The sequence below is a fragment of the Callithrix jacchus genome, chromosome 19 (genome assembly GCF_049354715.1).
Source record: "Callithrix jacchus isolate 240 chromosome 19, calJac240_pri, whole genome shotgun sequence".
In the NCBI taxonomy this organism is placed as follows: Eukaryota; Metazoa; Chordata; class Mammalia; order Primates; family Cebidae; genus Callithrix; species Callithrix jacchus.
The window spans coordinates 35,048,127-35,062,416 of record NC_133520.1 but is presented as its reverse complement, the minus strand read 5'-3'; the positions used below and the strand labels follow the sequence as shown (position 1 = coordinate 35,062,416).

At 38.8% G+C, this 14,290-nt stretch overlaps 1 protein-coding gene and 1 long non-coding RNA gene across 9 annotated transcripts in view; one reads left to right on the top strand and one right to left on the bottom strand.

The window, feature by feature from the left end:
- The window catches only part of CR1 (complement C3b/C4b receptor 1 (Knops blood group)), a 178,290-nt gene that overhangs the window by 46,125 nt on the left and 117,875 nt on the right, over positions 1-14,290 (bottom strand). Inside the window, 3 exon segments of the mRNA XM_078357041.1 lie at positions 45-130; positions 5,074-5,173; positions 5,808-5,987. Of these exon segments, the coding sequence (XP_078213167.1) occupies positions 45-130; positions 5,074-5,173; positions 5,808-5,987 (366 nt within the window).
- LOC128930229 (uncharacterized) overlaps positions 1-14,290 on the top strand; it is a 97,121-nt gene that overhangs the window by 62,254 nt on the left and 20,577 nt on the right. The window lies entirely within an intron of this gene.

Sequence of the window (14,290 nt, the reverse complement as noted above, 5' to 3'; positions counted from 1 at the left end):
AGAATGTATCAATAAAAGAAATGGGAAGGGATATTTCAACTCACTGTCACAAACAGGTGTTTTATTATCCCAAATGACAGTATTGCCTGAGGCGATGCATGTGGCGGATGAGGAACCAATGAGTCGGTATCTAGAGGCAAATAATAAGGAATGTTAGGTTCTAAAGAGGTCACGTCAACTTCCCCGTTAAATCAGTACTTCCAGAGATTGCAGTCTTATAGAATTCAGAGGAACGTTTTCCACTTATCAAAGGACTATGTATAACCTTCCCAAATTTCACATTCTTCTCAGGACCTTTTGATTTTCTTTTCCATGGCTTCTCGGATGAGCTGTCTTTTCTTTATTATGACACATTTTTATATAAATCAAAGATGAATTACAGTTTTTCCTATAAGTTTCATTTTTTAAAAAAAGATCACACAAACTTGTTGAGTGCAGGGAAGCCGTCATATATATACTGATGTGTGTATGTAGTCCTGTTGTATGTCTTTCTATGCTTTGCAAGTATTAATGTATGGATGCATGGATGGGCGTTTATCAGTAAGATTCATCGGTGCCTCATGCATATGATCCCAGCATTTTGGGAGGCGGAGGCAGGAGGATTGCTTGAGCTCAGGAGTTCAAGGCCAGTCTGGGCAACATAGTGAGACCCTGTCTCTACAAAAAAAAATATTTTTAAAAAGCCAGGCATGATGGCACATTCCTGCTGTCCTAGCTACTCAGGAGGCCAAGGCAGGAAGATCACTTGAGCCTGGGAGGCTGAGGCTACAGTGAGCATTGATCATGCCACTGCACTCCAGCCTGGGCAACAAAGCAAGACCTTGTGTCAAAAAAAAAAAAAAAAAAAAAAAGAAAGAAAGAGAGACAAGGATAGAAAGAAGGAAAGAAAGAGAAAGAAGAAAATGATTCATAACTAGAATCAAGGAAAATCTAAGCTGACCAAAAAGAATTGAACACTTATTTTATACTTGAAATGTTAAAGTCAGCAATTCTCAATTAGTATGTCTCAAAGTGTTCAAAGCGTGCCATACATTTGGAAGAATTCATGACATTTGCTTTACTTCACTGGAGACTCTCTGTTGTGATGGACGGTTGGGTCTAACTGGCCATAGGGAGGGTTGGATCAAACTTTGTAGTACTACACGTGAAGGAAGGACGCAATGTCAAATAACAGTCATGGTTACAGGGAGAGCTGAGAACTTGCTTCATGAATGTGTGGGAAAACCTGGCAGCATAGAGCTTTATTCAAGCAACAAAACAATGTCAAATGGAGATCAAGTGAATAGTGAGAGAACAGTGGGTGCTTTTGAAGACACTTGACGCACTGTTAACATTATAGTAGTGATTATGTTGTAATTACTAATGACTTCAATGTCATTTTGACTTTTTTGTTATTATTTTTGAGATGGAGTTTCACTCTTGTCACCCAGGCTGGAGTGCAATAGCACGATCTCAGCTTATTGCAACTGCCACCTCCCAGGTTCAAGTGATTCTCCTGCCTCAGCCTCCCAAGCAACTGGGATTCCAGGCACATGCCACCATGCCCGCTTAATTTTTGTATTTTTAGTAAAGACAAGGTTTCACCATGTTGACCAGGCTGGTCTTGAACTCCTGACCTCAGGTGATCTCGCTGTCTCCCCCTCCTAATGTGCTGGGATTACAGGCATGAGCTACCACACTGGCCTCATTTTGCTTTCTAATGCCTTCTAGTATAACACCAAAGTGAAAACATTCTCAGTTGCACTGCCAACAGACACACACATAAGCATGAAGGATGTGAAAAAATGAAGTGAAGAAGGGCCGCATTCCTATATGTGTACCCCCTTCTGCCTGTTTGTCTTAGGAACAAGGGATCCTGGAGCCTCTCTGGCTTTTGACCTCACTGAGGTTATTTCTCAAAATGTTCTTTTGATTTTCTAATCATGGTGTGCGGGGATAGGAATGATCAAGCAGGTTCAAACTGACGTTGGCATCTTTTCCTCCATACTATTGTTCAGTGTTGCAGTACTGAACATATTAAATATGAGTCAAAAGATAACTTTATGTTCACTGATCAAGGGGAACAGATAAAAGAATATTTTAATTTATTGAACTTGTCTCCCAAAGTAGATTACAAAATTAAACAAATAATTGTTTGAACTTTTCTCATTCAGAATGTTTATGAGGAAGTAAGGCAGAGAGATAAAACCCATGATACTTATTTCAAAGGGAGCCAGGGGCTTTCATAATCATTTGAACAGATTGAAGCCTTTACATCCTACCCTTTCTTTTTCGATTTCCTGGGAAGAGAGAGTTGTGGCTTCATAAAGTTAAGCCACAGTTCAGGAGAAGCCATGATCATTTCATCACCAGAAACCACATATGGCATGGGGATAACTATGTCTAGACTCTTGGGAGTCTTCTCCCCAGGGCCCAGAGTGGGACAGTGAAGCTTGGGATATGAGTCTCATTTCCATTTTCTGTCTTAAGTGCCTTGAACCAGGTGGATGGGTTAGGAAAAAATAAAATAAAAAACAAATCCTGTGAATTATTTAGGTTAGCACATTTTCAACCTTAAATCATGAGATTCAGAAAATGTATTTAAGGATAGAGTTTATTTGAGCATAAAGCTAAGGAAGACACCAACTCCAAAAGAATGAGGTCAGCACTCCAAAGCAGAGAATGTAAGGTCTCACTTACGTGGGCAGAGACAGAGAAATTTTTAGCAGAATTACATTTTCCATATGAGACCATGCATAATTACAGCACTTTGATTGGTTATAGAGTACTACATTCCAAGGAAGATTACTTTACTACTCTCTGAAAAGGGGTAGTGATCTGAGGGGGTCTTATCTCTGGCACCATTTGGTTTTAACTACAGGAAAAAAAGGCAGAAGTTACAGCTGCCTGCTGCATAGCCACAGTGCTCTCACGGCTCAGAATCATTGAAAGTTCCCCCAGCTGTAAGTCTGAATTATTTAATTTCACAATATACAATTCTTTGGTAGGAAACCCATCCCTTTGGAAATTTAGTAGGAACTTAAAAAAAAACACCCCTTTTTATTTTGAGATACTCAGGTTTGCATACAGTTGTAGGGAAGAGGACAGAGATCCCAGGTACACTTTACTTAATTTTCCCCTTTCCTAACACTTTGCAAAACAATAGTACAACATCAAAATCAAGATATTGAGACAGATGTGATCCACCAATTTTGTTCAGATTTCCGGTTTCACCTGTACTTATTTGAGTGCATGTCTGTTTATGCACATATTCCTGTGTCTTTACATTTATGCAGTTTAAAAAGAAAATAGACTTTGTGTTTTAGCACAGTTTTTGGTTCACAGCAATAATGAACAGAAGATACAGAGATTTCCTATATACTACCTGTGCCTACATGGATAGCCTCCCCTATTATATACATCCTTCACCAGGGTGGTACATGTTTTGCAACTGATGAATCTACACTGAACCATCATCGTCACCCTAAGCCCACAGGTTATATTAGGGTTCACTCTTGGTATTGTACATCATAAGACTTTGGATACATTTATTATGACATGTACCGACTGTTATGGCACCATACAGAGTAGTTTCACTACCAGGAAAATCCTCTGCGCTCTGCCTATTCAACCCCTCTTCTTCCCTAACTCCTGACAACCACTGATCTTTTTACTCTTCCATAGTTTTGCCTTTTCCAGAATGGCATATAGTTGGAATCATGTTCTGTAGCATTTTCAGATTGGCATCTTTCACTTAGTGAAAGAAGTTTCATTATCTAAGGTTCCTCTATGTCTTTTCATGGCTTGGTAGCTCATTTCTTTTCTTTCTTTTTTTTTTTAAAAGATGGGGTTTCACCATGATGGCCAGGCTGGTCTTGAACTCTTGACCTCAGGTGATCCACCCACCTCAGCCTCCCAAAGTACTAGGATTGCAGGCCTGAGCCACTATGCCCAGCCTCAGTAGCTCATTTCTTTTTGGTATTGAATAATATGGATGTATGGATGTACCACAGTTTATCCATTCTCTTGCTAAAGGACACCTTGACTGCTTCCAAGTTTTGGGAATTATGGATAAACGTGTTATAAACATCTGTGTGCAGATCTTTTTGTGAGTGTGAACATGAGATTTCAATTCTTCAGATAAATACCAAGGAGGATAACTGCTAGATAATAAGGTAGAGTATGTTTAGTTTTATTTAAAAAAAAAAAATCCAAACTGTCTTTCAAAGTTATGGTACCGTTTTGCATTCCTACCAGCAATGAATGAGAATTTTGTCCCCCTCGCCCCTGAAATATATAGACATCTTCTCCCTATAGACGTTCCTGTTAGTGTGACCTTATTTGGAAATACACTCTTTGCAGAGGCAATCAAGTTCAGATGAGGTCGTTAGTGTGGTCCCTAATCCAGTATGACTGGTGTCCTTATTGAAAGAGAGAACTTTGGACACTGACATGCACAGACAGGAGAACAGCATGTGCAGACACAGACCCAGCGGGAAGACGGCCATGTGAGGACAGAGAGGGAAATTGCAGTTCTGCTACCACATGCCAAGGAAGGCCTGGGGCTCCTGAAGCTGAAAAAGCAAAGAGGGATCCATCTCTACAGGTTTTGGAGCGAGCATGGCTCTGCCAACACCTTGATTTTGGACTTCCAGCCTCCAGAACAGAACTTCAAAAACTTCATTTGTATTAAGCTGCTGGTTTTGGAGTACTCGGTTACAGCAGTCCTAGCAAACGGCTGGTGCTATGACCATTAAGATTTCTCTCACACAGCTGCTCAATGGCCTGCCCTTTCTTCCAGCCCTGGGTTAGGGCTGTTTGTGTGCTCTGACTGCAATCTTCCCCCATTTTCTTCCTTCCCACCCAACGATTGCCACACTTTTCATATATGCACTGCCTTGGTTTCCAGCAAAGAGACGGATGATTTTCCCCGATCTTGTCATACCTTTGTTCATTTCAGTTAGGAGCTAAACACCTGTGTTCAAGCCTTTGAAGAGAAGATGTTAATAGCTTAGTCATCCTTTCTGAGATGTGGCTAGAAGGTGTATGGCTGTGCCAGAACTCTTGAACCAAGAGATGTTGCTGCCAACTCACCCTTTATTACAAGAATAATTAATTTGGGATCCAAACTTGATGTCTTTGATCACATGCACCATGCCATTCACAGGTTCTGAAGGATTACGACATGATCTTCCTACAGGAAGAAACAGAATTTTGGAGCCAAGCACAGTAAACTGACTATTTTTTTAGTATATAAGGTCTCAACCTGCCTGTAGCTTATTGATGATGAATACACACAGTTCTGATGGTTCCATAGATTTTGCCACCTTGAGGAAACTCACCAGACTGCTTCAGGATCAGCTCCCTTTCAAAAAAAACTTCCCTTCAGATCTGTTTCATCCCCATATTATACCTCCCAGAAAAATGTAAATTTTATTTGTTACCATCTGCAATTCAATTCCACTAGTATAATCCAAAGATCTCAAAGCCCAAAGTTGTCTCATCTTTTGGTTATTTAATCCACTTATCTTTCTTGTCCCAAGTCATTCATTACTTAATTTTAGTCATGAAAATGAGAGACCCCCAGTGAATGGGGATTTCCCCTTGATCGTATCCTGTGTTGGCTGTTTCTCATAAAATAAACTTGTAATGAAGGTGCCAGGAACTCAAAGCAGTAACAAGGTATGATCTACAAGAATTATTCTCATATGTATTGCACCTTCGTAAACAAATTGTTACATGTAACTCAGTTACAAAATTTGAACTAACCGGGTCAGATCTTACAGGTGTGTGACCAACAGAGGGGTTCCCACTCCAGAGTTATTTACGTCTGCACTCGTCCTTAGCACTTGTCCAGACTGAGTTTTTTAGGCAGACAATAGAAAATGATCTTCCGTAATAACCAGGGCAGCATTTGTACATTAAATATGTCCCAATGGGAAACTGAGACTCGTCAGTTAGGTTGATAGGCCTGGAAAATGGAGGCCATTCAGGGGCATTGCATTGACCTGGAGATCAAGACCACAGCAGCATCGAAGTTAGTGGAGAAATCACCATACGTTTTTTTCTTTTTTGAGATGGAGGCTGGTTCTATCACCTAGGCTGGAGTGCAGTGATGTGATCTTGGCTCACTGAAACCTCCACCTCCTGGGTTCAAGCAATTCTCCCTGCCTCAACTTCCCGAGTAGGTGGGATTAAAGGTGCCCACCACCACCCCTGGCTAATTTTTGTATTTTTAGTAGAAACAGGGTTTTACCATGTTGGCCAGGCTGGTCTTAACTCCTGACCTCAAGTGATCCACTCACCAGAGCCTCCCAGAGTGTTGGAATAAGCCACCATGCTCTGTCAAAATTCCCATTCTATTTCTTCTTTTTCTCCAATATACTTCATAGATGTGATCAAAAAAGAAAAAGAACACTTCAATAATAGCCAATGGGGCTGTGCGTGGTGGCTCATGCCTGTAATTCCAGCACTTGGGAGGCCAAGGTGGGTGACTCACTTGAGGTCAGGAGTTCAAGCCCACCTGGTCAACATGGTGAAACCCTATCTCTACTAAAAATACAACAAATTAGCAGAGCACGATTGTGTGTGCCTGTAGTCCCAGCTACTTGAGAGGCTGAGGCAGGAGAATTGCTTGAACCCAGGTGGTGGAGGTCACAGTGAGCCAAAATTGTGCCACTGTACTCCAGCCTGGGTGATGGAGCAAGACTCCATGTTAGCAATCATAATAATAGCAAAGAGATCGATTTCTTTAGAACAGTGGTCCCCAACTTTTTGGGACCTGGGACTGGTTTTGTGGAAGACAACCTTTTCCAAGAATGGAGGGTGTAGGGAAATGGATTTCAAACTGTTCTACTCAGATCATCAGGCATTAGATTCTCATAGGGAGCACGCAACTGAGATCCCTCATATGCACATTTCACAGTAGGGTTTGCACTCCTATAAGAATCGAACGCTGCCGCTGATCTGACAGGAAGTGGAGCTCAGGCAGTAATATTTGACTGCTCACCTCATACCATGCTGCCCAGTTCCTAACAGGCCACATTCCACTACTGATCCATGGCCAAGGAGTTAAGGACCCCTGGTTTAAAAGATGACTTAGAAATGGACTCTATAAAAAAATCAGCATCCATCCATTTAAAAAGTCTCTGCTAGTTTGAAGGCAACTAAGCCATTTATATCATCTTTCACTAAAGGGGAAGCTGCAATTCACAGCTTCAAATTTTAGTTAATCAGTATGTGCCTGTGCTGTGGCTTTGTCTCTCCCAACCTCATCTCTCATACTTTCTTGTAACCAGAGGCACTCATGCATTTTACTACCCACCCTCACGCTCAGTGGCACTCAGATCCAGCGGGACTACATGCCTCCTCTTTGGCCCTCAGTAGTAGTCACCAGTGTTGGAAGCCTGAGCACACAGAGCGAACAAAGCTCAACAAGTAAAGGTATACCATAAGGAAGCATGTATTTTCTCATAGATATTTCAAATGAAATGCTAGACTCAGCTAGGCTGCTTAAGGCCTGGTAGATTTAACCTAAAAAGTAACAAAAATTACAGTTGGAGTCAAACAGTATCTAATCAAGAAGATATATCTGTTGAAAAAAATAGCATTTTGCATTAGCGTTGGAAATCTCTTTTTTTTTTTTGTTTTGATTCCTTCCCACACCTTCCACTAATTAATTCAAATTATGCAGGGTAGATTGAAGTCAGAGGACAATTTTATTAGACTTAAAACAATCAACTTTTGGCTTTGTTTTTCTGCTCTTATTTTTAATTTATTCTAATTGCTGTTTTCTTTAAATTTACTTGCTGTTCTGTTCTTTAAAAAATGATAATTTCTTGTGTTGACTACTGAGACTTTGGAAAATTATCATCTTGCCACAGTTTCTAAAATAAGTGTGACTATTATATTTATTCTAAGCATAGATTTAGCTCCCTGTTACAAGTTTTTATATTTTCTTTCTCTAGATTAAAGTATTTGAGAGTTGCTATTGTGATTTCTTCATTGACTCATGGTTTATTTAGAAGTATTTTGCACAATTTACAAACATTCGAGGAATTTCAGCTGTATATTTATTATCCATTTTTGTTTTGAAATTGAGCAAGGCTTGTTTTATGGTACAGCATATGGCCAACTGTAGTAGCAGCAGCACGTGCACTCGTAAAATACATGTGGACTGCAGTAGCAGTATAATGCTGGGGGTATGTCAGTGTATTAGTCACTTCTTGCACTGCTATAAAGAACTACCTGAGACTGGGTAATTTATAAAGATAAGAGGTTTAATCCACTCACAGTTGTGCAGGTCATACAGGAAGCACGGCTGGGGAGGCCTCAGGAAACTTACAATCACGGGAAGGTGAAGGGGAAGCCAGTGTGGTCTTCACATGGCCGGAACAGGAAGAGAACAGTGAAGAGGAAGGTACTAAATACTGTTTCTTTCTTTTCTTTTCTTTTTTTAGAAGGAGTCTTTCTCTGTCACCCAGACTGGAGTGCAGAGGTGCGATCTTGGCTCACTGCATCCTCTCCCTCCCGGGTTCAAGTGATTCCTCTGCTTCAGCCTCCCGAGTAGCTGGAACTTTAGGCATGCATCACCACACCCAGCTAATTTTTTTGAATTTTAGTAGAGATGGGGTTTCACTATGTTGGCCAGGATGGTATTGATTTCCTGACATCATGATCTGCCCTCCTTGACCTCCCAATGTGTTGGGATTACAGGCGTGAGCCACCAGGCCCCATGCCCCACTGGTGCTGTATACTTTTAAACAACCAGTTCTTGTGAGAACTCTGTCACCAGACAGTACAACGTGTGTGGTGCTAAACCATTAGAAACCACTCCCATGATCCAGTCCCCTCCTGCCAGGCCCTGCTTCCAACAGAGGGGATTATAATTCAACATGAGATTTAGGTGGGAACACAGAGCCAAACCATGTCAGTCAGTGAATCCAATCTGTTAATATTTATTCAGATCTTCAAGGTACTTACTGATTTTTGGAGGACTACTTGTTTTACCAGATACCAAATGAGTTGTGTTAAAGTATTTTATTTATTGTACATTTGTCTATTTCTTTTTATAATGTTGTCCATCTTTTATTTTATATATTTTAAGGATTATATAAAATAAAAGGATTATATTATTAGGATTATAAAAATTTAAATTGCTCAATTTTCTGGTAGAGCAACCTTCTTTATCATAATAGAATATCTCTATCTCTAGAAATGAATCTTGCCTAAAACTTTACCTTGTTTGCTTTATTTGTGGGACAAATAAAAAACCCAATCATAAGATGGCAGATTCAATCTCCGATATATAAATGCTTGTTTTAAATGTACTGTAGTCACCCCCTTATCTGTGGGGAACATGTTCCAAGACATTAGTGGATACCTGAAACCTCAGATAGTACCAACCCTGATCACTGTCAATTAGAACACATTTCTGTTCACATCTTCCACCCACAGATTTAATGCCTTTACCCTCTTAACTAAGCACTTAGAATGCACTGTGGTTGTAACTTTTGCAGTTTGTGGTGTGACAGCAAAACTAGCAGAGATTTCCTTTTCCTTCTTCACAATTTCATTGACAGAAGATTCCTTCTTACCTTAGATCTTAGCAACTTCAACATACAATGTTTTGCTTTCTTTATTAAGTGGACAACTCACCTTTTCTCTTAAAGGAAGCACTTGCTACTCAACTGGACCCTAATGGTAATGAACTCCCTGACTAGGCTCAGCTAAAACTTTGAGAATCTATGTGGAAAGGTGTGGTAGGCTGAGCAATAACCTCTCAAAGATATCCATGTTCTGATCCCTGAAGTCTGTGAATGTTGCCTGTAATGGTAAAAGGGCTTTGCAGATGTGATTAAGAATCTTGAGATGGGCAGATTATCCTGGGTTATCTAGGTGGGCCTTAAATGTAATCACAAGGGTCCTTATAAAAGGGAGGCAAGAGGGTTAAAGCAGACAGAAGAAGGATATTTGAAAATGCTATGCTGTTGGCCTGGAAGGAGGCCATGAGCCAAAGGACGGAGACAGCCCCTGGAAGCTGGAAAGAGAAAGAAAACCTCTGCTCCCCTGGAGCCTCCAGAAGGAACACAGCCCTATGGATCTATTTAAGGTGTTGGCCTCCAGAACCATAAGAGAATACTCAAACTGGTTGAGAAAATGAAAGAGTCCTGCAATAGAAACATTCTCAGTAAAGGTGTCAACAGATCACTTCTGAAAGGAATAAAATAGTGAAATCAATGACACAAAACATACACATTAACAAGCAAACATGTGTATTAACAAACAAGCATATTAGCAAACATATATGGACCTTCCTCTTTCCTAACATTAAATGTTGAATAATCATATTAGCTAGCTCTAAGAGCTTACTATACACTGGGCACTGTGCTAAATGCATTGTTTATCCCAGGTAAACCTTATTAATAACCAATAAGGAAGGTACTAAATCAGTTTATATATGTATAAACACATTTAAAATTTGGACAACTTTCTGAAGGTCACATTCCCATTTATATCTGTGGACTATGGCAAATAATTTTAGAATCACTCCTTATAACAACTAAAATGACTCTACAAATGTCCCCCTTCTTTCGTCACTAAAAATGATAAATGAGTGGACATCACCAGGAATTTGAAAGATTTAAAAAATAATCACCTAGAATTTAAAGGATTTTTGAAAAAAATATAAGCAGGTAGTTACTAAACCTGAGACAATGGAAGTTGGAGATTTTGTAGTGGGAGAAGTTGACACTGGAAAATAAAATAATAATGTAGATTGGATCAAATACTTGGGAGTTATTGCTGGCATTTTCTCCAGGAATTTACAAGATTTTTGGGAAATATAAGGAAGAAGCTACTAAACCTATGTGACTTAAAGTTGGAGGTTTTTTACTCAAAGGAGGCGGCTCTAGGAAATAAAATAATATTAGAAGATCAATCACTTGGGAGTTATTGCTCTCATTTTGTTTATATGAATTATGCCATTCTTGACTTACTTAAATAAAAATGCCTGTGTTTCTATTCACCCCAAAAAGTTGTTGTAATCCACTTTTTAGACATAAAATTATTGAACAAGAGAAAGTATGTACCCATCCAATGTACATAACACGCTAAGAACCCTAGAAAAGCACAGAAAATCACAACAGCAGAATTTTATGTGAATTTCATGTTATACATCTGGCATAGAAATGAATACAAGACAGAGTTAAATACCAAAATTGTTCCTTTTCAGTTATTCTGTATGACTGATAGTTAATATCAAATAAATAAAGTCTAAAATGAACAGCAGCAACAACAACAAACCAAGATGGACAAAAGACAACCTTTGTGCCTTTAAGACACTTTGGAACTGGGGGATCCCAAGTACTGTTCCTGTCACAGGCAATTGTGTTGCTGACATTGAGGTAAAACCCTTATCGAATTCAAACATAACTCTTGCTTTGTAATAATTTTTTTCCAAATCCTGCTATCTGTTTTCCATTTTCGATTACTGAATATCGATATTTGACCACGGGAAAACCAGAGAAACCCCAGAATTAATGGAAATCTGCTTTAACAGAAAAAGTAGTACCAAGTAGTAATTTCCAGTGGGAACAGAGACAAGGCATGAAATGCAAGCTGTTAAAAACATTTCTAAAAAGACTTTAAATGTTAAAAAGTTAAATATAAAGCATTTTACCTGACATATTGTCCTTGATGCAGAATTCTAGGGTGTTTTGTTTTTCTTTTAGCACTTTCACAGACATAACTGTCTTGTAACCACAAGAGTTTCTTAAGAAAAGTTAGCTGGCTGTCATTCTCATTTGTTCCCGCCCTCCTGAATGTAACTCGCACCCCCTCACCCACCACCCCCACCCCACCACTCACTGGGTGCTTTTTTAACTTTCGTTTTCAGTAGTTTGGTGAAAACTACTAAACTATTGGGGGTGAATAGGTTGGTAAATTTTAATAACGTATTTATCCTGCTGAAGGTTCACTGAATCTCCTGAATCTGAGGTTGTTTTGGATTTAATTTGGATAATTTTTGGTCAATATTTATTCAAATAACATTCTACACTGTTCTCTCTCCTCTCTTTCTGAGACTTCAATTACATGTATGTTTGACTGCTTGATATTCTCTCACAGGTCTGTAAGCCTCTCTCTTCTTTCAGTCTTTCTTCCTAAATAAGGTTGAATTTCTCTTGACCTATCTTCAGATTCACTGATCCTTTGTTGTGTCAAATTGTACCTAATGATATTTTTTAAGTTTAGTTTATTGCATATAATTTATTTACAGTAAAATTCACCCTTTCAAGTTTACCAGCTGTATGAGTTTTGACAAATACAAATTAATCATGTAACTACCACCATAGTAAAGATACAGAAAAGTTCCATTACTCTCCAAAATATCCTCATGCCCTTTTGTGAGTTATCCTTCTTCTCCTCAATCCTGCCCCACCCCGCTTCTACAACCAGCCAACCCTTGATCTGCTTCTATCCCTGTAGTGGCACTTTTTCAGAATGTCACATAAATGGAATCACAGCCTTCTGAGTATGGCTTATTCCACTTAGCATGATGCTTTCAAGATTCATTTGTGTTGTTGCATGAACCAGGAGTTCATTCCTTTTTATTGCTGAATATGAGTCCATCTTTTGAAGGTAGTAAGGTGGTTCATTCATTCACCAACTCAAGAACATGTGGTGATTTGCAGTTTGGGGTGATTATGAATGAGGCTGCTGTGAATATCCTCATATAAGTTTCTGTGTAGAACGTTTTCAGTTTATTTGGGTTGCTGAATTGTATGATGTGTATGTTTAACTTTATATAAGAAATTGCCAAAAATGTTCCAAATTAGTCATTTCACTTTGGTTCTCACCATCAGCGTATGAGAGTTCCAACTGCTCCATATCCTTGTCAATACCTGGTATTGTCAGTTTGGGGTGTGTGTATTTAAATTTCAGCATTCCAATAGGTATTTAGTGGCATCTCATTGTGAGCGGAGACAGTTTTTTTCCTTGTTTTCCAATATGTGTGCCTAATTGCTTTCTCACGCCTTATTGTACTGGAAGGATCTCCAGTACAATGCTGAACGGAGTGGTAAAAGGGGACATCCTTACTGTTTTCCTTCCAGAATTAGCACTTTACTAATTAGACAGAAATGTAGTTAAGATTTTTTTTTGACCACTAAGTATAATGTTCCTTTTTACCATTAACTATAATTTTTTTGAACCATCAAATGTAATGTTAGCTGTGAGATTTCTGTACATTTCTTTTATCAGGGTGAGACAGATAGTTGCCTCCTGTCCCTAGTTTGCTGTCAAGTTTTATCATGAAAAATTAAGATGATGAAATCTGCTAAATTCACTTTCTCTTATTTTTAAAGAGATAAGATATTCTAATAAGATAATCACATGATTTTTCTCCTTTATAATATCTTGATGTGGTAAATTACACTGATTAATTTTTACATTTGAACTAATCTTGCATTCATAAGATAAATCCTACTTGGTCATGATTTACTTTTCTTTTCTTAGGTGTCATAGGATTTTATTTGTTAATATTTTGTTGAAGATTTTTGGTCCTATGTTTATCAAGGATATTATTTGCAATTTTCTTATAATGTTTTTGTCTTGTTTTCATATCAGGACAATGTCATTATCACAACATGGGTTGAGAAGTCTTCCCTCCTCTTGCATTGAAATGCTTGTCTAGAATTGCCACTATTTATTCCTTAGATGGTTGGTAGAATTCCCCAGTAAAGCCATCCGGGCCTGCAGTAGGTTATTAACTACAAAGTTTATTTCTTTGGTAGATATAGGAGTATTCATATTATCCATATCTCCAAGTGAGTTTTGATATTTTGTGTCTTTCAAGGAATCTAATCAATTTCAGTTGACAAATTTGTAAGCATAAAGTTGTTTATAATATTCCCTTATCATCCTTTAAATGTCTGTAGGATATTTAGTGATGTTCTCTTTCTCATTCTTTTGTTTGTCTGTTGGATAATTTTGTTAATCAAGTAAAATTTACATCACTGATATTGAAGAATGGTCATATGCAGAGAAGAATATAAACCTTTCTGGCTGAGAGATGGGGAAGTTAGAAAAAGCATGAGAAACACATGTGGGGTGGAAGTGCGAAAGGAAAGTGAAAGGCGCAGACACCCCCACCTCACTTCTTGTGGGAGGGCTCTCAAGGACTCTCAAGATTGAGGGGCCATAAATGGATTGAGATTTCTTTCATTCCAGATTTAAATTTAACCTTAGGTTTTTGCTCCAGCACTAATTTAATACAGCAACATAGGCATGTCCAATCCAGCAGCACAGGCTG